The following is a 24,129-nucleotide window of genomic DNA, read 5'->3' on the forward strand; positions in this document are numbered from 1 at the left end:
GAAGGGAACGCCACAATAAGTGCTGTCACTATTAATCACTTACCCTTCAAATTGTCCAGACTGATGTTCCTTTAACGCGTTGTTTATACTACTTGCCGTGGTGTCTGCATGCAAAGTTACTTCACCCTTTTAATTGTATTCCTTGTTTTCTGTTTTTTAAAAAAAATTAAAATCTGAAACTCCTCCCTTTTTGTTTACCCTATATTTTTGCCATTTCCCCAGCCGCTGTGAACCTCTGAATTCTTTGTCCGTCCTTCACGTGCCTGCCTAGTCCCGAAAGATTATTTTCTGCCGGGTGTGCTCTGGAGAAAGGGGAGGGAGAGCTACAGCAGGTGAATCCTGTGCAACTCCTGATCCTAGGTCTGAATGGAAAGCAAACTTGTGTCTTTTCTTCAGTTGCTGGGTGTCATTGTCTACCCTCCACCCCGAAGGCATTGTTCCATGGGCACTGACCGGTCTCCACTTCCTTAGCCGTACAGCCATTCATCGCGTGATATTCAACTTTGGTGAGTATCGCAACTGATGTCCGCAAGTGCCCCTCCAGCCGGGATCACAGGATGCCCCTTGGAATGAGAGGGGGGGGGATCCATGGCTGATTTCCCTTCCCTCTTCCTCCTATGCACGCTGAGATCTGTTAATTCTGTATAGATCTCCTTAGTCCGTAAGCCTCAGTGGCTGACCGACTTAACCAGCTTGAGCTTCCGGGGAGGGGAACGGCTTGATTTTAATGGTAAGTGTCCGCTATATATATTTTATTGGTGTACAACATTAAGGAGAGGTGGGTGGCACAGGGGAGGGGAGGGGGTGCGCTCTGATTAATGACGCACCTTCTAGTTGCAGCTCAGCTCGTCCAAAGCCTGTCTCCTGAGGTCTATGAGGGGCACTCCCGGTCAGTCAGGGACTTTGCGAGCATGTTGACATTTACCTGGAGTTTGGAGTACTCTGGTGTGGTGAAATGGCTGCTCCGCGGATCGGACTCTGGTCTGCGCCCACCCTATCTGCCGGCCGATTGGTTTGCAGGGCACCGCGCTTGCCTGTCTCCTGGTTTGCATTTCCCTCCCCCCTTTCGACGAGTGATTGTAACCCACGGACTTTTTTTTTTTTTTTTTTACTGTCGTTTGACCAGAGATCAAGCTTTTGACTAAATTCTTTCTGCACTACCTAGGAGAACGGAGCGAGTAACATCCTTCGAGACATTGCCAGAGCCAGGGAGAATATCCAGAAGTCACTGGCCGGAGTGAGTACCTGCTCCTCGTAGCTGGCCGCAGACTTAAGATGCCCATTTAGTTGTGCACAAAACCTTTCCCACAAAAAAAATCCCAAACCTTTTAACTGCTAGAAAGCTAGGTGATGATTTACACTGTTCACACCGCATTTTGTTTTAAAATGTCTGCACAAGTTGGTAGCTTTTCGCATCTGGCTAAGAACGCAATCAAGTGCTTTAATAGAAATAAATTTCCTTCAAATGTGTGATATGGTAATGGATCAAACATTTAAAAAAAAATATAAGACTAAGTAACTCCTGAACTGCTTCCAATCGGCTTAAAATGAGACTCTTTTTTTCCTCGACTAGTTATAACTAAAGTCGCATTCCACTTAACCCCACCCGTTAATGCTCCCTAGTGTTAGAAATAGGAGCAGGAGTAGGCCACACTGCCCCTCGAGCCCGTTCCATGTAGTAACTACTCACTGTACTGCTGGAATGCATGCCTCCGTATTATAATCTGTGACTCCTTAAACTACCAGGGAAACGGTATGAAAGTGCCTCTACTTCTCCCTAACAAGTAGATTATACCCGTTGCATCTGATTCGGGAGGGGAGGGGTACACGCCCCTTGACGTCTTCCGCGCTCTGCGGTACCTTGCACAAATATCATTCTGTGCATGTGATTCTTGTAGGGAGACTAGGAGGCTATCCAACCACGGGAGGCACTGCACCCAAGGTCCACACGTGCACACTTTCCATTAGGGATCATTGGATAGTGATGGGGACTGAGGGGCCTGGGTGTCTCTCCATTTCCTCCCCACCCATAGCTGAGGGGCACTGAAGTCAATCATGACTCATGGAAACATAACATTCTCACAGGGGCTGGGAGGATGTTCCCCCTGGCAGGGGAGTCCAAAACCACGGGTCAGTCTCAGGATAAGGGGTCGGCCTTTTAAGACTGAGATGAGGAGAAATTTCTTCACTCAGAGGGTGGTGAATCTTTGGAATTCTCTACTGCAGAGAACAATGGAGGCTCAGTTGTTGAGTATATTCAAGACAGAGATCGATAGATTTTAGGATATTAAGGGAATCAAGGGATATGAGGATAGTGCGGGAAAGTGGAGATAATGTAGAAGATCAGCCATGATCTTATTGAATGGCGGAGCAGGCTCGAAGGGCCTACTCTTGCTCCGAATTCTTATGTTCTTATGACACTTAACCACTACCCAGCACACTGGGGATTGAACCAGCAACCTTCTCGGCCTGTACAGATCGGTTCCAACCCGAGCAACGCTTCTACCAACCGGCAAAGGTCGAAGCCACGTTTCCCACCAGTACCTCCGCCTGTCATCGGCCAGGAACACGCGAGCCCATCCTCGCTGTAGTTCTCTCTCGCTATGATACCACCGCCACTCGCTGACCAGACTGCGTGTGCTGTGTTCCAACAACACCAATGTTCCATGGTTTGGGCGGGGGAGGGGTTGTGTTCGTATTAGTAAAATAGACAGCAGCTGTACCTAATAGTGAAATAAGGGGTTGCCGTATTTATTTTTTAAAGTTATCTTCATATTTTTAAGTACCACTTTTTTCCCCTCATTTGAAGCAGTGCAGGTGCCTGAGGTGGCCCTGAGTTTTTCTGATTGGCATTAGCACAAGACATCTTCTGCCATTTTACACCCTTTTTTTTGTCTTGTTGGGGAATTTAGTAGCTTGTATCACCCAAATAAAGGCACAGTTTAAATAGATTTCGAGAAACTTGCGCCTGAATCGGCCCGAGTCGGGTGTACTTGTGGGAAGGTCATTGGTCACCCATTGTCTCCCAGCCAGTTCCCTTCAAAGTGGGGGGGGGGCTGTCTATGGGACGGGATTCACCGGCCCTATGGGCTGTTGCGGGGAATCTTATTTGTTCTGGTTCGTGTGCACGCGTCTATATGGAAAGTAATTAACACCGAGCTCCAGACGGGACATTCAGATCTAGTTCACTCGGGTCTGCTGTGGACTCGTTTTCAGTGCGTCAGTCAGTCCCGTAAGTGGTCCTACTTTTATGGGAGCTAATTCCCACTACCCTGTATCTACTTGTATGATACTGAACCCAGGAGTGTTAACAATGATGAGAGGGCTGCCCTACGAGGAGAGATTGAATAGAATGGGCCTATATTCTCTGGCGTTTGGAAGAATGAGAGGTGATCTCATTGAAAGGTATAATATTCTTAGAGGGCTTGACGGGGTAGATGCTGCGAGGCTGTTTTCCCCCTGGCTGGAAAGTCTAAAACTAGGGGGCATAGGATAAAGGGGCGGCCATTTAGGACTGAGCTGAGGAGAAATTTCTTCATTCGGAGGGTAGTGAATCTTTGGAATTCTCTGCCCCAGAGGGCTATGGATGCTCAGTCGATGAGAATATTCAAGACTGCGAGCGATAGATTTTTGGGGCACGAAGGGAACCAAGGGATATGAGGATGGGGCGGGAAAGTGGATGTAGAAGTTCATCCATGGTCTTATTGATTGGCTCGAGGGGCCGAATGGCCTGCTCCTGCTCCTATAAATATTATGTTCCAATGAAACGCCCTTGTGATCTGAATTGGATACCCATGTCTTTTGGACGCGTACTTCAATCTGTCCGAAGGCAGCCAAGTTAACGCTTGGTTTGAATCATTGAGCTGCTTTACTCCACAGTATGGTGAATGTACAGTGTAATATTGTCAGATTCACTTAGTTCAATCAATACAAGCAATCTCATGAAAATAATGTACACGCTATGCTAACCCACTTTAGTGGGGAGTCTTGCTTGACTTGAACAGACTAGCCCCTCTGCATTCTGCCTTTTCTGGGGCCTTTCTGTCTCAGCTGCAGTTTAGACTATTAAAAGTGCTGGACCATTCTGCTTTATTCCTGACCCTTAAGAGATCAAAAACCTTCCAACACAATGGGTGTGAAGGATTTATTCATTCCGGAGACGAGCCATTGGATTGCTTAATATTTATAATCTATGAGGAAACAATGTGAAGACTTGTCTCATTAGCATCTTAAATAGGTTCCATCTCAGACACTCGATGTTTTGCACTATGCTTTTGAAACACATTAAAAGTTGTGTTTTAATAAAAGTTTTTATTTTCTCCCCCGCCCCCCAATCATTCTCTGGAAAATAGGTCAAAAAATCCCTGAAAGATGACAGTTAAGCGGGGATTTTTGTATGATTTCACTCACCCGATAGCTCAGTGAGTTCATGCGTGGCGGGGGATCCATCTCTCCAGGCGAATTGGCTGATCTTGGCTGGGTCGTTGGCCGATGTGCTGCAGTTGACTTCCACACTTCTGGGTTGGGGAGAGGCGAATTGTCCCAATATTCCCACAACGCAATCGGGCCAGACGTATAAGATAGTCACTAATCAATCCAATAGGGAATTCAGGGAAAATTCCTTTACCCAGAGAGTGGTTAGAATGTAGAACTCGCTACCACAGGGAGAAGTTGGGGTGACTAGCATCGATGCATTTAAGGGGAAGCTAGATAAGTACGTGAGGGAGAAAGGTTATGCTGATAGGGCGGGAGGAGGCGTGTGGAGCAGAAACACCGGCGCGGAACAGTTGGGCCGAAAGGCTGGTATCTGCGTTGTAAAAAGCGCCAGCGTGCAATCCAGGGTGTTCAGGTTTCCTGATTGTAGAAGTCTGAGGAGCTGCCAACAGCCCCCCCACCCCCCCCCCCCGGTCCTTTACCAGCTCATTCATTACCCATTACAACAACGGAGGGAGCCTGCAATAAGGGACGGGCCCTTGCCATCCTTTTCAAAATGGCAGCGTAGAGTCAGTCTGGTACACCGACACCAACCGAAAGAAAACCCCGTCTCAGGGTGGAGTGATAGAGTAACATAGAAGATAGGAGCAGGAGGGCCCCTCGAGCCTGTTCCGCCATTTAATGAGATCATGGCTGATCATCCAAACTCAGTACCCTGTCCCTGCCTTCTCCCCATATCCCTTGATCCATTTAGCCTTAAGAAATATATCTAACTCCTTCTTGAATATATTTAACGAATTGGCCTCAACTGCCTTGTGTGGTAGAGAATTCCACAGGTTCACCACTCTCTGGGTGAAGAAATTTCTCCTCATCTCTGTCCTAAATGGCTTATCCCTTATCCTTAGACTGTGACCCCTGGTTCTGGACTCCCCCGCCATCGGGAACATCCTTCCTGCATCTAGTCCTGTTAGAATTTTATGTTTCAATGAGATCCTCTAAACCCCAGCGAATATAAGCCTAATTGACCCAATCTCTCCTCGTACGTCATTCCTGCCATCCCAGGTATTAGTCTGGTGAATTTTCGCTGCACTCCCTCCCATGGCAAGAACATCCTTCCTCAGATAAGGCGACCAAAACTGCACACAATACTCAAGGTGTGGTCTCACCAAGGCCCTGTACAACTGCAGCAAGACATCCTTGCTCCTGTACTCGAATCCTCTCGCTATGAAGGCCAACATACCATTTGCCTTCTTAACCGCCTGCTGCGCCTGCATGCTTACCTTCAGCGACTGGTGCACAAGGACACCCAGGTCTCGTTGCACTTCCCCTTTTCCCAATCTATTGCCGTTCAGATAATAATCTGTCTTCCTGTTTTTACCACCAAAGTGGATAACCCTGCATTTATCCACATTATACTGCATTTGCCATGCATCTGCCCAATCACCCAACCTGTCCAAATCATACTGGAGTTTCTCTGCATCCTCCTCACAGCACACACGCCCACCCAGCTTTGTGTCGTCTGCATTACATTCGTCTGATATTACATCTAGTTCCCTCGTCTAGATCATTTATATATATTGTGAATAGCTGAGGTCCTAGCACCGATCCCTGCGGTACCCCACTAGTCACTGCCTGCCACTCGGAAAAAGACCCGTTTATTCCAACTCTTGCTTCCTGTCTGCCAACCAGTTCTCTATCTAAGACAGTACCTTACCTCCAATCCCATATGCTTTAACTTTGCATGCTAATCTCTTATGCGGGACCTTATCGAAAGCCTTCTGAAAGTCCAAATACACCACATCCACTGGTTCTCCCTTATCTATTTTACCAGTTACATCCTCAAAAAATTCCAGTAGATTAGCCAAGCATGATTTACCTTTTGTAAATCCATGTTGACTTTGTCCGATCCTGTCACTGTTTTACAGGTGCTCTGCTATTACATCTTTTATAATAGACTCTAGCATTTTCCCTACTACCGATGTCAGGCTTACCGGTCTATAATTTCCCATTTTCTCTCTCCCACCTTTTTTAAATAGTGGGGTTACATTAGCTATCCTCCAATCCATGGGAACTGTTCCAGAGTCTGTAGAATTTTGGAAGATGACCAGCAATGCATCTACTATTTCTAGGGCCACTTCCTTAAGTGCACTAGGATGTAGATTATCAGGCCTTGGGGATTTATCGGCCCTCAATCCCATCAATTTCCCTAACACCATTTCCCTACAAATACTGATTGCTATTAGTTCCTCCCTTTCATTAGACCCTATGTTCCCTGACATCTTTGGGAGGTTATTTGTGTCCTCCTTTGTGAAGACAGAACCAAAGTATGTATTTAATTGGTCTGCCATTTCTTTGTTCCCCATTATAAATTCCCCTGATTCTGACTGCAAGGGACCTACGCTTGACTTCACCAATCTTTTTCTCTTCACATATCTATAGAAGCTTTTACAGTCAGTTTTTATGTTTTCCTGCAAGCTTACTCTCATAATCTATTCCCCCCCTCTTAATTAATCCTTTTGTCCCCCTTTGCTGAATCCAAAACTGCTCCCAATCCTCAGGTTTGCTGCTTTTTCTGGCCAAATTATATGTACTCTCCTTGGATCTTATGCTATCCCTAATTTCCTTTGTTAGCCACGGTTGAGTCACCTTTTTTGTTTTATTTTTATGCCAAACAGGAATGAACAAATTCTGTAGTTCATCCATGCGATCTTTAAATGTTTGCCATTGCCTACCCTTTAAATAACGTTCCCCAATCCATCCTAGCCAACTCGTGCCTCATACCATCGTAGTTTCCTTTATTTAAATTCAGGACACTAGTCTCTGAGTCAACTACTTCACTCTCCATTTTAATGAAGAATTCTATCGTATTATGATCGCTCCTCCCCAAGGGGTCTCGCACAACAAGATTGCTAATTAATCCTTTCTCATTACATAATACCCAGTCTAAGGTGGCCTGATCTCTAGTTGGTTCCTTGACATATTGGTCCAGAAAACCATCCCGTATGCACTCTCGGAATTCCTCCTCCACAGTATTGTTACTAATTTGGTTAGCCCAATCTATATGTAGATTAAAGTCACCCATGATAACTGCTGTGCCCTGCACGCGTCTCTAATTTCCCATTTAATGCCATTCCCAACCTCAGCATTACTGTTTGGGGGTCTGTATACAACTCCCACTAACGTTTTCTGCCCATTGGTATTTCTCAGCTCTGTCCATACAGATTCCACATCATCAGAGCTATTGTCCTTCCTTACTATTGTGTTAATCTCCTCTTCAACCAGCAATGCTACCCCACCTTCTTTTCCTTTTTTCCTGTCCTTCCTGAATATTGAATACCCCTGGATGTTGAATTCCCATTCTCGGTCACCCTGGAGCCATGTCTCCGTAACTCCAATTATATCATATCCGTTTACATCTATTTGCGCAGCTAATTCATCCACCTTATTACGAATGCTCCTCGCATTAAGACACAAAGCCTTCAGGCTTGATTTTTTAACACTCTTAGTCCTTTTAGAATTATTATTTACTGTGGCCCTATTTGATTTACACCCTCGATTTCTCTGCCTTCCACTTTTGCTTTTCTCCTTCCTGTCTTTTGTTTCTATCCTTGCTTCCCTTTCCTCTGTCTCCCTGCACAGGTTCCCAACCCCCTGCCATTTTAGTTTAAACCCTCCCCAACAGCACTAGCAAACACTCCCCCTAGGACATTGGTTCCGGTCCTGCCCAGGTGCAAACCGTCCAGTTTGTACTGGTCCCACCTCCCCCAGAACCGGTTCCAATGTCCCAGGAATTTGAATCCCTCCCCCTTGCACCATTCCTCTAGCTACGTATTCATCTGAAATATCCTTCTGTTTCTACTGTGACTAGCACGTGGCAATGGTAGCAATCCTGAGATTACTACCTTTTGAGGTCCTATTTTTTAATTTACCTCCTAACTCCCTATATTCAGCTTTTAGGACCTCATCCTATTTTTTACCTGTATCGTTGGTACCTATATGCACCACGACAACTGGCTGTTCACCCTCCCCTCCAGAATAACTTTGAAAGGACTGCTAATTAATCAGCGAATGTATTTTGTTCATGAAATTAAATGAAAATGACTGCTTCAACTTTACGTAGAGTTTTAAAACATCTTAAAGCGGTGGAATAAGAGCTGCCCCTTTCAGACCCAGTAGAAACTTGGGTGCTCGTTTAAGAAGGGGGCTCTTTATATTTTTAAAAAATTGACGACAACCTTTTTTTAAACTGTGACCCTTTTTAACTAATAGGGTTCGACACGCACCGAAGGGAGTGGGGTAAATGAGCCCCACCCCCTGTTGAGAGTAATATAAAAAAAAATCACTGAATTGGCACCAAGGTTTGTGTCGCAATTAACTGGGCATCGCTCTCTCAAACTGGAACGTACTGTTCAAGCAAATCCGTGGAAAGGGACCAAAATAGCGCAGGAAAGATAATGAAGCCGACTCGGGTTCCTGGTATCTGTGTTGATGTGTTGTGTCGGTGGCTTTCAGTCTGCGTAAGAGAAAGTTGGTGCTTGCGGGAATCTCACAGTATGTGAATGTATTTCCATAACCAGATCTCGTCCGTTTGGGAGGCCGACAGTAATCCCAAAGAAACCGTCCGGGATAATGTCAACCCCATCTCGAGCCACGTGAGATTCCATGGCAACGCAAACCTGGATTTTAGGTGGCATGCTGCCCTCCCCCGTCACCCACCACATCACTAACCTCACCATTAACACCCACCTGTATTGCTGTTTGTAAAGTATTAAAAATACATAGTGTTGCGTTTTGAAGTGAGTTGTGTTGACCTGTGCATCGTGTGTTTTTCTTTTTCATTTTTGCATACCACGGCTTTCTTGTCCTACTGTGAGGACAAGATTCTCTCTCTCTACCCCTCTCCCTATTCCCCCTCTCTCTCGCTCGTGCGTGCACATTGTCTGTATCGGTCTAACTTCATGCTCTGTGTGTGTGTGTTTTTGTGGCGTTGATCTCTTCTACGTTTGACTTGCAGTTAACACTCGAGTGTTAAAAGTACTGATCGCTGAATCATTGCACCCTTTCATCTTCATCACAACCCCATGGACCCTCACTGTGTTATTCGAGAGAAAGGGGCACAGAGCGTGATTGTTCCTCGATTGTGCTTCTAGTTTGTAGCCGCGTGAGAATTGAAACAAACGGTTTTAATATGTGCTCCCAAAGTACTAAAGTTCGGTTGTTTTCCTTTTTTTTTACATCCTGAAAAGAATGTCTTGCTTGTAAATCATCAGACAGTAAGTACGTTGCTGCAGCTTTGGGGGTTGGTTGTGAGATTCTCTTGCTTCCCATCCTCTGCGTGGTTCTTCACCTTGTGTCTTTCCTTTCAATATAAAACGTGGCTTCCTCACTCCGGCTGGGTGCAGAGCTAAGCCACTCGCTCCTCATCTGTCAGGTGCAGGTCCCGATAGGGCAAGTGTTGAAAGGGCTGCCGCAGCCAGACTCCTGCCATGTTTTATTTAAAATCTTGCCATCAGCTCTTCTCTTTTCCCCCCCCCCCCCCCCCCCCCCCCCTTCACTACCAACCTAAAGCCTCTGGTCGGTGTCGAGCTAAGGGCCGCCCTGATCTGATCCGAGACGGCTACAGTCGCCCTCAGCATCCCTTGAGCCGGGGCAGGGACGCCAGTTGGACAGGGTACCCACTCCCCGATCGCTGTCCAGCGGCCTCTGGCTGTAGAGTGGGCCGTGGGTGCGCTCGGCCGTGATGCCCCGTGCGGTTCAACAGCCCACTGATGCTCACTGTCCAGGCTGCCGAGTCCTGCGGAACTGTGTTCCACGAAGGGTCAATCCCCTCGGGAGACATGGGGAAACATCGTTGTCTTCTGAAGAGAGCAGGGAATGAAGTGTCTCAGTGGAGACTCTTCAAGGCGGTGGGCGGGCAGACAGACAACACAGTAGCGTGTGCCTCTATTCAGCTGCTGATCGGCCTGCTGTGCGTTCCCAGCATTTTCTGTTTTTATTTCATATTCTCAGCATTCGCAGCTCTTGTTCGGTTCTCCTCTAATTAAAAATTCTCATTGCTCCAGAGTTTTTCCAGAGGCCATTCGGACAAGACTTGTTGTACCCTGTAACAGCTGTGGCCACTGAGCCACGCCAGCCGGGAACAGCCCTGCTCTGCCCTGAGCCGTGTCGGCTGGGAGTGCGGGGGTCTTGGTGCCGGAGGGGGAGGGGGGAGAAATTCCCCAGCCTTTCCACCGCAGAGAGATGTGGAAATATAGCGACCTAATTGGATAATTTACCCCTCTCCAACCAAAGGACCAGTCGGGGCCAAAAGTACAAATGATCAGGTGTTCTGAATTGTTACAAGGATATATATACCAAGGGTCCATTCAGCCCCTCGAGCCTAACCTGTGCCCCAACTCCATTCACCTGCCATTCCTCCATATTCCTTGATACCCTTGCCCGACAGAAATCATGATCTCAGGCTTGAAAATGTCTGTCGATCCACCGCCTTTTTAGGGAAAGTGTATCCAGATTTCCACTACTTTGTGTGAAGAAGTGCTTCCCGATTTCACCCCTAAACAGCCTAGCTCTAATTTTAAGATTATGTCCCCTTGTTCTGGATTCCACATCAGAGGAGGTATTTGCTGTACCTACCCTAGTGAATCCCTTTATCATTTTAAACACCACAATTCAATCACCCCTCAACCGTCTACATTCAAGGGAATACAGGCATAGTCTATGCAGCCTGTTTCCGTAATTTATCCCTTTAATCCACTGTATAATCCTGGTGAATTGGCACTGCCCTCCCCACCCCCAAGGCCAATACAGGAAACTTTGTGTTATCCGGAGGCTAACTGTCCAGAATGCTCGAGCCACCGGTAGAAACCAGGTGCCGTTTTCATTAGGCTTTTTTTCTTGTTGCTTTTTTCCTCAACCGTCAAGGTCTGCTGAAGCTGTTGCTAAGCTACAGAGACGCTTGGACTGTTTAGAAGCTGTAACAGGGTTTGTTGACAGATACGGAGCTCGGAAACTTCCGTATCTTTCAACATTAGCGCTGGAGTGTCCGGCAGCTTTGAGGGAACGGCAACAGCTCGGTCCCGTCGGTGCCGGAGAGCACAAAGTTTCCTGTATATCCTTTCCTGAGGAGCGGTGCCCAGAACCGAACACAGCTCCAGGTGGGGTCTGATCAAGACTCTCTGCAACTTCCTGCTCTTCATACTTCAGCCCACTTAAGACAAAGGCCTGAGATGGGGAACTCTCACATGGGGGAGCCCCTGTCCTGTAACTCTGTTGTACGGCACTCTAGTTAAGATGCTGTCGGCGTCTTTGGAGATGGGACAAAATCACCGTTTTTGTTTTAAACCTAAAATTTCTTCCTTTTAATCTGGATAACAGGCCCTTGCAGTGAGGTTTTTTAGCGTGGCAGTGTATAAACTGGCTACCGTGCCGCCGCCGCCACCCCCTCTCCCAAACACCGGGTACTTTGGCTGTTGGAGAGGCGGCTGTAGATCCTTACACTGTGGCTGCACTTCACCCTAAAATGGCAGCACTTTTGCACTTGTGCTTATTGAGTTTGGGCCGCCAGGGAACCGAGTCGGTGCACCGTTCCCAATGTTTGCATCGTTAAACCGGCTCCCGCTGGCAGGATCGTGGAGCCATGTTGGGGTCCACTGTTCCATCGGGATAAGGGGGGAGCGATCCGCACCGATCCAGCCCTGGTGCAAAAGCATTTAGTCTGCTTGGTTCGCTATCAAATAGTGGCCCCAAGGAGTCTCCTAGACCTTCAAGGCTCTTCCTAAAGAGGAGGAATGGGGACCCTGCACATACAGAACGTTGCTCTTTCCAGGTGGCTGTCTTATTTTGTTGAAGAATGTTGCCATATAATCAACTATCTCTTCCCGACGCACGACAATCAATTTGATTATCAGATGCTCAACAAATGTGCGGGCATTTCTGGGTTTCTTTCCTTTGCCTGCCCTGCATGTGTGAGTGCTTCCTGCTCGCTTCTTGGGTAGACCTGGTCACTTATTTCACTTGTTGCACCCCCTTGGTATGAGCTCGCTGTTGCAGTTTAACTGCCCTCGTTATCCAGAGGTGAGCAGAGACTCAGCATTGAATGCCTACTGCCCCTCGATCTCTTACCAATGGGGGATGGCGGGGGGGGGGGGCTAACTTTCTGTTGCCTGGCTGTGTGTCTCTTTGTTGCCTGGGACTAATTCCGACCTGTTCTGTTTTCAGAGCGCTGTGCAAGGTGCAGATATCGAGCTGTGCGCCCGGGTCACCAGCCTAGAAAAGGAGAACCAGACTTTACACAAGGGTACGTGGGGGGGGCTTGTTTGGCCACCGCCACTTTGGTTATGACCAATGTTCCCTCTCAATGTTTTTTTGCACGCGCGGTATCTTTGTATCTTGTAGTGAACAGCTTGTGAGCGGCCGGCGGGATACCTTCCTGAGTGCATGCACGCGGCCCAGAGGGGACATTGCTCGTGAATGTGTAAAAGGGCATGGTGGAGGGGTGTCGCTGCTAGCTGGCGCATTGCTCATGTGTCCTTCAACCACGCGTTCTCGTATTGGTCCAGACCCCGGGGAGAACGCCCTGCTCTGCTTCGGAACAGTGCCGTGGGGATAAAACAGAACACAAACATCGGGACCTCTGTTTTTTGTGGGGAGGAATGTGCATTAAGACTTGCATTTCCTGGAAGCATCCACACGCACATCCGCGTACTCTGTTGTTGATTTGTTTGGTTCATCTCCTCCCCTCCTGAAAGCAGTGTCTCCTGTCGGGGGGTCCGGTTCCTGGCCGGCCGGTCACAGTCGACCCGCTCACCCAGATGGTAATTTCTCCCCTCCGTTTATACAGTGAGTGGGGGATGCATCACAGCCGAGCCCAGTCCTGTTCTTACCCGATGTCCACAGGCCCGTACTTCACATAATGTATAGCACAGAAACAGGCCATTCGGCCCAACTGGTCCATGCGAGCCTCCTCCCACCCTGCTTCATCTCACCCTATCACCATATCCTTCCTCCCTCATGTTTATCCAGCTTCCCCTTAAATGCCTCTACACTATTCGCCTCAACCACTCTCTGGTAGTGAGTTCCACATTCTCACTAGTCTCTGGGTAAAGAAGTTTCTCCTGAATTCCCGATTGGATTTATTAGTAACTATCATATTTATGGCCCCTAGTTTTGGACTCCCCCACAAGTGGAAACGTCATCTCTTCGTCTACCCTATCGAACCCCTTCAGAATTTTAAAGGCCTCTCAGCTTTCTCTTTTCTGGAGAAAAGAGCCCCAGTCTGTTCGGCCTTTCCTGGTGGGTATAATCTCTCAGTTCCGGTACCATCCTTGCCTCCAGTGCCTCTACCCTTTTCATTATATGGAGACCAGAACTGCGAGAGAGGAGAGTTGCTCCGTATCTACCCTTTCCATTCTCCACATAATATTAACCCCTCTTCGAGGCTTCGGTCTCTCCGCTATAGTTCTGTGGCTATAATCTTTTATTATAGCTATCGGCCGGTTTCATCCGAACTCCCTGTAAGTGGTTCGTCTGCAGGTGGAGCTAGAGTACTGAATGTGGAAGGCTGAGCGTGTGCTTGACTCACAGTCTCTCATTGTCCCCTCGGTTCCACTCATTGCAGCTCGAGCAGAAACAAACACATTCTCCGTTAACCTCCATTGTCGCTGCTCCGGGTACCTGCCTGAATTGTCACTGGGCCAAGCTCCTTTACACAAGGTCCCCGCCTGGTAACCACAGTCTCCTCCTGACACGCTTCCACCTCATTTTAGTTTTCATTTGTTCACGGGATGTGGGCATCGGCCAACATTTATTGCCCATCCTGAATTGGTGGTGAGCCGCCACCTTGAAAAACAACTGAGGAGTTAAGAGCCAACCACATTGCTGTGGGTCTGGAGTCAAATGTAGGCCAGACCGGGTAAGAATGTCTGATTTCCTTCCCTAAAATACATTAGTGAACCAGATGGGTTTTTACGACAATCCGATAGTTTCATGGTCACCATTACTGACGCTAGCTTTTTATTTAATTGAATTTAAATTCCCCAGCTGCCGTGGTGGGATTTGAACTTGTGTCTCCAGACCATTAGTCCAGGCCTCTGGATTACTAGCCCAGTAACAGAACCACTGTGCTACCGTACCCCATTGTCCAAGAAAAATTGGAGTAAGTTCGTATCGTACTTGGTCTCCCCTCATGTGTCCAGGATATGATGTTCCCTACGTGCCACACAAAAATGATCAGATTCTCGATTACCCGCCAATCTCTTATTCACTGAGGGGGAGGGGGTTGCCCTGGATAGCAGAAGCTCCACTGTAAGCGGATTTGATTTCTGCACAGTCTGTGTATGTGTTGTATTTTGACACCGCTCCTTGTTCACTCCTGGCTAGTGGTGGAAGACCTGCGGTTAGCACTGTCCAAGCTGGAGGTTCGCCTGTCGACAGTGGAGCGGTCCTCGGCCAGCACCAAGCCTGCAGTCTGCCCACCAGCCCCACACAACAAGGTAAGATGCCTTCTCATCTCCTCCTCCCTCCTGAAGGGATTGACCCCGTGTAGGAGTGTGGATTGATGGGCACCCGTCACCTCGACAGTCGAACGTCGGTGTGCTATTCCACGATGATGGACATCGCATGGCCCTGTCCTTGCCTGATGTGCATGTCGCTGGATAACGCTCAGTAACACACTACCAGACCGCTGGTGCGTTTACAGACAGGACTATCGGGAGAACTCGGTGACAAATTCTCACTCATTACCCCAATATAAACAGAGCAGTAAATTGCTGCATAATTGAACAGTGAGTGTTTATGGGTGAATTATGGAGGGCCCCTGGTAAATGGGGGGACTTGGGGGAGAGGCCCCCGGTAAATGGGGGGACTTGGGGGAGAGGCCCCCGGTAAATGGGGGGACTTGGGGGAGAGGCCCCGGTAAATGGGGGGACTTGGGGGAGAGGCCCCCGGTAAATGGGGGGACTTGGGGGAGAGGCCCCCGGTAAATGGGGGGACTTGGGGGAGAGGCCCCCGGTAAATGGGGGGACTTGGGGGAGAGGCCCCCGGTAAATGGGGGGACTTGGGGGAGAGGCCCCCGGTAAATGGGGGGACTTGGGGGAGAGGCCCCCGGTAAATGGGGGGACTTGGGGGAGAGGCCCCCGGTAAATGGGGGGACTTGGGGGAGAGGCCCCCGGTAAATGGGGGGACTTGGGGGAGAGGCCCCCGGTAAATGGGGGGACTTGGGGGAGAGGCCCCCGGTAAATGGGGGGACTTGGGGGAGAGGCCCCCGGTAAATGGGGGGACTTGGGCGAGAGGCCCCCGGTAAATGGGGGGACTTGGGGGAGAGGCCCCCGGTAAATGGGGGGACTTGGGGGAGAGGCCCCTGGTAAATGGGGGGACTTGGGGGAGAGGCCCCCGGTAAATGGGGGGACTTGGGGGAGAGGCCCCCGGTAAATGGGGGGACTTGGGGGAGAGGCCCCCGGTAAATGGGGGGACTTGGGGGAGAGGCCCCCGGTAAATGGGGGGACTTGGGGGAGAGGCCCTCGGTAAATGGGGGGACTTGGGGGAGAGGCCCCCGGTAAATGGGGGGACTTGGGGGAGAGGCCCCCGGTAAATGGGGGGACTTGGGGGAGAGGCCCCCGGTAAATGGGGGGACTTGGGGGAGAGGCCCCCGGTAAATGGGGGGACTTGGGGGAGAGGCCCCCGGTAAATGGGGGGACTTGGGGGAGAGGCCCCGGTAAATGGGGGGACTTGGGGGAGAGGCCCCGGTAAATGGGGGGACTTGGGGGAGAGGCCCCCGGTAAATGGGGGGACTTGGGGGAGAGGCCCCGGTAAATGGGGGGACTTGGGGGAGAGGCCCCCGGTAAATGGGGGGACTTGGGGGAGAGGCCCCCGGTAAATGGGGGGACTTGGGGGAGAGGCCCCCGGTAAATGGGGGGACTTGGGGGAGAGGCCCCTGGTAAATGGGGGGACTTGGGGGAGAGGCCCCCGGTAAATGGGGGGACTTGGGGGAGAGGCCCCTGGTAAATGGGGGGACTTGGGGGAGAGGCCCCCGGTAAATGGGGGGACTTGGGGGAGAGGCCCCCGGTAAATGGGGGGACTTGGGGGAGAGGCCCCCGGTAAATGGGGGGACTTGGGGGAGAGGCCCCCGGTAAATGGGGGGACTTGGGGGAGAGGCCCCCGGTAAATGGGGGGACTTGGGGGAGAGGCCCCCGGTAAATGGGGGGACTTGTGGGAGAGGCCCCCGGTAAATGGGGGGACTTGGGGGAGAGGCCCCCGGTAAATGGGGGGACTTGGGGGAGAGGCCCCCGGTAAATGGGGGGACTTGGGGGGAGAGGCCCCCGGTAAATGGGGGGACTTGGGGGAGAGGCCAAACACTAATAAATCCAATCGGGAATTCAGGTGAAACTTCTTTACCCAGAGACTAGTGAGAATGTGGAACTCACTACCACGGAGAGTGGTTGAGGCGAATCGCATTGGTGCATTTTAAGGGAAGCTCGATAAACACATGGAGAGGAAGAAGGATATGCTGATAGGGTGAGATGAAGTAGGGGTGGGAGGAGGCTGGTGTGGAGCATTAACACCGGGTGGGCCAGTTGGGCCGAATGGGCTGTACATTCTGTGTAATTCTATTCTATGTAATGGTGCAGCTTTTGTGCCAAATACCTCAGCAGGGTGTGTGACTGGCAGTCAGTACACCAGTTGAAAGGGAGTTGTACGTAAACTATAAATGTTCAGAAAACAAGGAAAGACTTGCATTTATACAGCGCCTTTCACGACCATAAGAACATAAGAAATAGGAGCAGGAGTAGGCCAATTGGCCCCTCGAGCCTGCTCCGCCATTCAATAAGATCATGGCTGATCTGATCCTAACCGCCAATCCACTATCACATAACCATCTCCTGAATCTAACAGAATTAGACACACGAAACAGGAGCAGGATCAGGCTACACGGCCCCTGGGCCCGCTCCGCTACCCACAGGGCCATGACCGATCCGAACCTAGACTCATGTCCAAATTCCTGCCCGCTCCCCGTAACCCTTAATTCCCTTTTCTTCTAGGAAACTGTCTATTTCTGTTTTAAATTTATGTAATGATGTAGCTTCGACAGCTTTTTGGGGCAGCATATTCCATGGACCTACTACCCTCTGAGTGAAGTAGTTCCTCCTCATCTCAGTTTTGAAAGAGCAGCCCCTTATTCTAAGACTATGCCCCCTAGTTCTAGTTTCACCCATCATCGGGAACATCCTCCCCGCATCCACCCGATCCAACCCCTTCACAATCTTATATGTTTCAATAAGATCGCCTCTCATTCTTCTGAACTCCAATGAGTAGAGTCCCAATCTACTCAACCTCTCCTCATATGTCCATCCCCTCATCCCCGGGATTAACCGAGTGAACCTTCTTTGTACTGACTCGAGAGCAAGTATGTCCTTTCTTAAGTATGGACACCAAAACTGTACGCAGTATTCCAGGTGCGGTCTCACCAATACCTTGTACAACTGAAGCAATACCTCCCTATTTTTATATTCTATCCCCCTAGCAATGAAAGCCAACATTCCATTGGCCTTCTTAATCACTTGCTGCACCTGCATACTAACCTTTTGAGTTTCGTGCACCAGGACCCCCGGATCCCTTTGTACTTCAGTACTTTCCAGTTTCTTGCCATTAAGATAATAACTTGCTCTGCGATTTTTCCTGCCAAAGTGCATAACCTCACACTTTCCAGTATTGTATTCCATCTGCCAAGTCTCTGCCCACTTACTTAGCCTGTCTATGTCCCCTTGCAGGTTTTTTATGTCCTCCTCTCTCACTACTTTCCCTCCCATCTTAGTATCATCTGCAAACTTTGATATGTTACACTCGGTCCCCTCCTCCAAATCGTTAATATAGATTGTAAAGAGTTGGGGACCCAGCACTGTCCCCTGCGGAACACCACTGGTTACTGATTGCCAGTCTGAGAATGAACCATTTATCCCAACTCTCTGCCTTCTGTTAGATAGCCAATCCTCTATCCATGCCAGAATATTACCCCCAATCCCGTGATTTTTTATCTTAAGCAATAATCTTTTGTGTGGCACCTTGTCAAATGCCTTTTGGAAGTCTAAATACACTACGTCCACTGGTTCACCTTTATCCACCCTGTATGTTACTTCCTCAAAGAACTCCAGCAAATTTGTCAAACATGACTTCCCCTTCATAAAACCATGCTGACTTTGTCTTATTAAACTATGATTATCCAAATGTCCTGTTACTGTCTCCTTAATAATGGACTCCAAAATTTTACCTACCACAGATGTTAGGCTAACTGGTCTATAGTTTCCAGCCTACTGTCTACTGCCCTTTTTAAATAAGGGTGTTACATTAGCAGTTTTCCAGTCTGCTGGGACCTTTGCTGAGTCCAGGGAGTTTTGGAAGATTATTACCAATGCATCCACAATCCCTACCGCCACTTCCCTCAAGACCCTTGGATGTAAGCCATCAGGTCCAGGCGATTTATCCGCCTTGAGTCCCATTATTTTACCGAGTACCACTTCCTTAGTGATTTTGATCGTGTTTATCTCCTCCCCCCCTATAGCCCCCTGCTTGTCCAGTGTTGGGATATTCTTAGTGTCCTCTACTGTAAAGACTGATACAAAATATTCATTGTGTTTTTGCCATCTCCATATTTCCCACCATTAATTTCCCGGTCTCATCCTCTAAGGGACCAACACTTACTTTAGCCACCCTTTTTCTTTTTATATAACTATAAAAACTCTTACTATCTGTTTTTATATTTTTTGCTAATTTACTTTCATAATCTATCTTCCCTTTCCTAATCAATCTTTTTGTTATTTTTTTGCTGTCTTTTAAAGTTTTCCCAATCCTCTATCCTCCTACTAGATTTGGCTACCTTATATGCCCTTGTTTTTAGTCGAATACTATCCTTAATTTCTTTACTTAGCCACGGGTGGCTGTTTTTTCTTTTACACCCTTTTCTTCTCAGTGGAATATACTTTTTTTGGAAGTTGTAAAATAACTCTTTAAATGTACACCACTGATCATGTATCGTCTTACCCTTTAATCTATTTTCCCAATCCACTTTGCTCAATTCTGCTCTCATACCTTCATAGTCTCCTTTATTCAAGCTTAGCACGCTTGTTTGAGATACAACCTCCTCACCCTCGAATTGAACATGGAATTCAACCATGTTATGGTCACTCATTCCAAGGGGATCCTTTACTAGGACATTTTTAATTAATCCTGTCTCGTTACACAGGACCAGATCTAAGGTTGCTTGCCCCCTGGTCGGTTCAGTTACATACTGCTCAAGAAACCCATCCCTAATACACACAATGAACCCATCCTCAAGGCAGCCCTGCCCAATTTGATTTGTCCAGTTAATATGATAGTTAAAATCCCCCATAATTATAGATGTTCCCTTATTACAAGCCTCAACTATTTCCTGATTGATACTCCGTCCAACCGAGTTGCAACTGTTCGGAGGCCTATAGACTACGCCCACTAGTGTTTTTTTCCCCTTATTATTCCTTGTCTCCACCCAAACTGTTTCATTATCCTGATCTTTTGACCCAATATCATTTCTCTGTATTACAGTGATTCCTTCCTTTATTAACATAGCCACCCCACCTCCCCTTCCTTCCTGCCTGTCCTTCCTGATCGTTAAATAACCTGGTATGTTTAATTCCCAGGCATTGTCACCCTGCAGCCATGTTTCTGTAATGGCCACAAGATCATACCCATATGTAGCTATTTGTGCCATTAACCGGATGTCCCAAAGCGCTTTACAGCCAATGAAGTACTTTTGGCGTGTAGTCACTGTTTGTGGTAAACCACTGTTTGTATTCCACTGTGTACATGCCTGGACATGCCTCGGCTGACTCCTCCCACAAGTCCTAGTATAAAGGTGACTGCTCCCCAGCCCTTTGTATTTCTGGACCGGTCGACCACTCGAGGCAGACCTTCATTCTTTTGTTAATAAAAGCCTTTAGTTACTCTCTTAACTCTCAGTCTTTTATGAGTAATTGATAGCGCATCAATTTTATTAACAAAATTTTTATAATGGAGAAGATCCTCACACCAGCATGCCTGGACTTAGATCATCGGGAGGCGGACTCATCCACCAAGTTTACTCACTGGCTTAAGTGTTTCGAAAAATTCCTGACCGCCTCCGCAGCAATCAAATCGGACGAGGACAAACTGGATGTCCTGACCGCCAAAGTGAACCACCGAGTGTACTCTGTCATCCAAGACGCGACCTCGTACGCGGACGCTATCAAGCTCCTCAAGGACCAGTACACGCGCCCAGTGAACGAAGTGTACGCCAGGCACCTTCTGGGGAGTCGTAAACAACAACCTGGGGAATCGACCGTGGAATACCTTCAGGCACTGTCTGTGCTTGGCCGGGCCTGTGGTTGTAAGGATGTAAAGGCCGCCGTGTACACAGAGGAACTTATCCGGGACGCTTTTGTAGCGGGCCACAGATCCAATTACACCCGACAGCGACTGTTGGAGCAGAGTGACCTCGACCTCAACAAGGCCTCTGAACTCGCACTATCATTGGATGCAGCCTACCAGGGCATGGATGCCTACTCCTCTGCACCGTGGACGCCGCGGGGAATGACAGCCTGGGACACGGTAGGACCGCCTCATAGCGCCGTGCCACCCCAGCCACACCCCAGCAACGGCCCAACTACCGCAGCAGTGTCCCAAGGCCAGAAATGCTACTTCTGTGGCCAGGCAAAACACCCCAGAGCGCGCTGCCCGGCGAAAAACGCGACCTGCTCGGGCTGCGGGAAGAAGGGACACTACGCTAGCGTCTGCAGGGCCAAAGCCACCCCGAACCCCAGCAGCGCCGCGTGTGGGCCATGCGGGCCGCCATCTTGGGCCTCCCCGGCCATGTGCGAACCACCGGTACAGCAGCCATTTTGGACGCCTCCAGCCACATGGGGATCATGGACGCCGCCATCTTGGACGACAGCCGGAACGCAGCAGGCCCCCGACACCGCCTCATCTGATACCCGCAGCGACACACCGACCCCTACGCTGGCATCCGTTACACTGGACCAAGCGAGACCGCACCAGCTGGCCAGTTCCACAATGGACATTAAGGTAAATGGTCACGATACAATCTGCCTTTTTGACTCTGGGAGCACGGAGAGCTTCATCCACCCCGACACGGTGCGGCGTTGCTCTCTCCCAGTCCTGCCTGCGCACCAGCAGATTTCTATGGCCTTCGAGTCCCAGTCGGCGGACATCGGCGGCTACTGCGTGGTGACACTCGTAGTAGACGGGACTGTGTACGATCATTTTAAACTTCTTGTCCTGCCCGACCTCTGCGCTGCCGTCCTGCTGGGGTTAGATTTTCAGTGCCACCTTAAAAGTGTTACGATGGCGTACGGTGGACCCCTACCCCCACTCGCAGTCCGCAGCCAGCAGCTTCCAAATTGCCCGCCGCGCACCAGGTGCAACCTCTCCACACTCAGTCACCCCCCCCCCCCCCCCCCCCCCCCCACTGTTTGCTAACCTCACCCCCGACTGTAAGCCCATCGCCACAAAGAGCAGGCGATACAGTGCCGGGGACAGGGTTTTCATTAAAACCGAAGTGGAGCGGCTCCTGAAGGAAGGGATTATTGAGAGCAGCACCAGCCCCTGGCGAGCCCAGGTTGTGGTCGTTAAGACCGGCGAGAAGCAGCGCCTGGTCATCGACTACAGCCAGACAATAAATCGCTACACCCTGCTGGACGCATACCCACTCCCCCGCATAGCTGATATGGTCAACCAGATCGCGCAGTACTGCGCCTTCTCGACCATTGACCTGAAATCAGCGTACCACCAGCTCCCTATCCGCCCTGAGGACCGCCAGTATACTGCCTTTGAGGCAAACGGCCGCCTCTATCACTTCCTTAGGGTTCCCTTTGGCGTCACCAACGGGGTCTCCGTCTTCCAAAGGGAGATGGACCGGATGGTAGATCAAAATGCGTTGCAGGCCACTTTCCCATATCTGGACAATGTGACCATCTGCGGCCGTGACTTGCAGGACCATGAAGCAAACCTCTCAAAATTCCTCCGCACCGCCCAACTCCTGAACCTGACACATAACAAGGAGAAGTGCATATTCCGCACAAACCGCCTCGCCATCCTTGGCTGTGTTGTGGAACACGGAGTCATCGGCCCCGACCCCGACCGGATGCGTCCCCTTATGGAACTCCCACTGCCTCAAGGCCCTGAAGAGGTGCCTAGGGTTTTTCTCCTATTACGCCCAGTGGGTCCCCTACTATGCGGACAAGGCCCGTCCGCTGATCAAGTCCACCTCTTTTCCCTTGACGGCAGAGGCCCGCTTAGCCTTCCACCGTATCAAGGAGGACATTGCCAAAGCCACCATGCACGCAGTGGACGAATCCATCCCCTTCCAGGTGGAAAGCGACGCGTCCGACTTTGCCCTGGCCGCTAACCTCAATCCGGCGGGGAGACCCGTGGCCTTCTTTTCACGAACCCTCCAAGGCCCGGAGACCAGACACTCCGCTGTTGAGAAGGAGGCCCAGGCGATTGTGGAGGCTGTGCGTCATTGGAGGCACTACCTGGCCGGAAAACGATTTACCCTGCTCACTGACCAGCGTTCAGTTGCTTTCATGTTTAACAACAAGCAGAGGGGCAAAATCAAAAATGACAAGATCTTGAGGTGGAGAATCGAACTTTCCACCTACAATTACGAGATCTTGTACCGGCCCGGGAAGCTCAATGAACCCCCGGATGCGCTATCGCGTGGCACCTGCGCCAGCGCGCAGATCGATAGACTGCGGGCCCTCCACAATGACCTCTGCCACCCGGGGGTCACCAGGTTCTTCCACTTCATCAAGGCCCGCAACCTGCCTTACTTTATTGAGGAGGTCAGGACCATGACCAGGAACTGCCAAGTCTGCGCTGAGTGCAAACCGCACTTTTATAGACCAGACAGGGCCCACCTGATAAAAGCCACTCGCCCCTTCGAGCGCCTGAGCGTTGATTTTAAAGGGCCTCTCCCCTCCTCCGACCGCAATGTGTACTTCCTCAATATTATTGATGAGTACTCCCGTTTCCCGTTCGCCATCCCCTGCCCGGACATGACCAGTGCCACGGTCATTAAATGTCTGAACGACCTCTTCACCCTGTTCGGTTTCCCCAGCTATATCCATAGCGACCGGGGCTCATCGTTTATGAGTGACGAACTCCGTCAGTACCTGCTAACTAGGGGTATTGCCACAAGCAGGACCACCAGTTACAACCCCCGGGGGAACGGACAGGTGGAAAGAGAAAATGCGACAGTTTGGAAGGCCGCCCTGCTAGCCTTAAAGTCTAGGGGCCTTCCAACCTCCCGCTGGCAGGACGTGCTCCCCGATGCGCTCCACTCTATTCGGTCACTGCTCTGCACTGCCACTAACGCCACCCCTCATGAGAAAATGTTTGTCTTCCCAAGGAAGTCCACATCGGGGACATCGCTACCGCCATGGCTGACGTCCCCGGGGCCGGTCCTACTGAGAAGACACGTGAGGACCCATAAAACGGACCCCCTGGTCGAGAGGGTCGGCCTCCTCCACGCCAACCCCCCGTATGCTTGCATTGCATACCCGGACGGGTGGGAGGACACAGTCTCCATAAGAGACGTCGCACCCTCGGGGGCCGCAGTAACCCACTACTCACTACCACCCCCCCCCCCCCCCCACGATCCGGTATCCAGCCCCA

General features: G+C 49.9%; 1 protein-coding gene across 10 annotated transcripts in view; it reads left to right on the forward strand.

The window, feature by feature from the left end:
- Nucleotides 1–24,129, forward strand: part of LOC147116920 (uncharacterized) — a 46,961-nt gene that overhangs the window by 14,412 nt on the left and 8,420 nt on the right. Inside the window, exons 4-9 of one of the 10 annotated variants that reach the window (XM_085987377.1) lie at nt 1,166–1,237; nt 9,012–9,086; nt 9,681–9,707; nt 12,652–12,730; nt 14,812–14,924; nt 20,479–21,519. In XM_085987377.1, the coding sequence (XP_085843503.1) occupies nt 1,166–1,237; nt 9,012–9,086; nt 9,681–9,707; nt 12,652–12,730; nt 14,812–14,924; nt 20,479–21,519 (1,407 nt within the window). The remainder of the gene's footprint in view (nt 1–1,165; nt 1,238–9,011; nt 9,087–9,680; nt 9,708–12,651; nt 12,731–14,811; nt 14,925–20,478; nt 21,520–24,129) is intronic. The other 9 variants (XM_085987371.1, XM_085987372.1, XM_085987370.1 and 6 more) reach the window with 9 other exon arrangements.

This window comes from Somniosus microcephalus, chromosome 5 (genome assembly GCF_052327205.1).
Source record: "Somniosus microcephalus isolate GS21.2 chromosome 5, FLI_Smic_1.0, whole genome shotgun sequence".
NCBI classification, from domain to species: domain Eukaryota; kingdom Metazoa; phylum Chordata; class Chondrichthyes; order Squaliformes; family Somniosidae; genus Somniosus; species Somniosus microcephalus.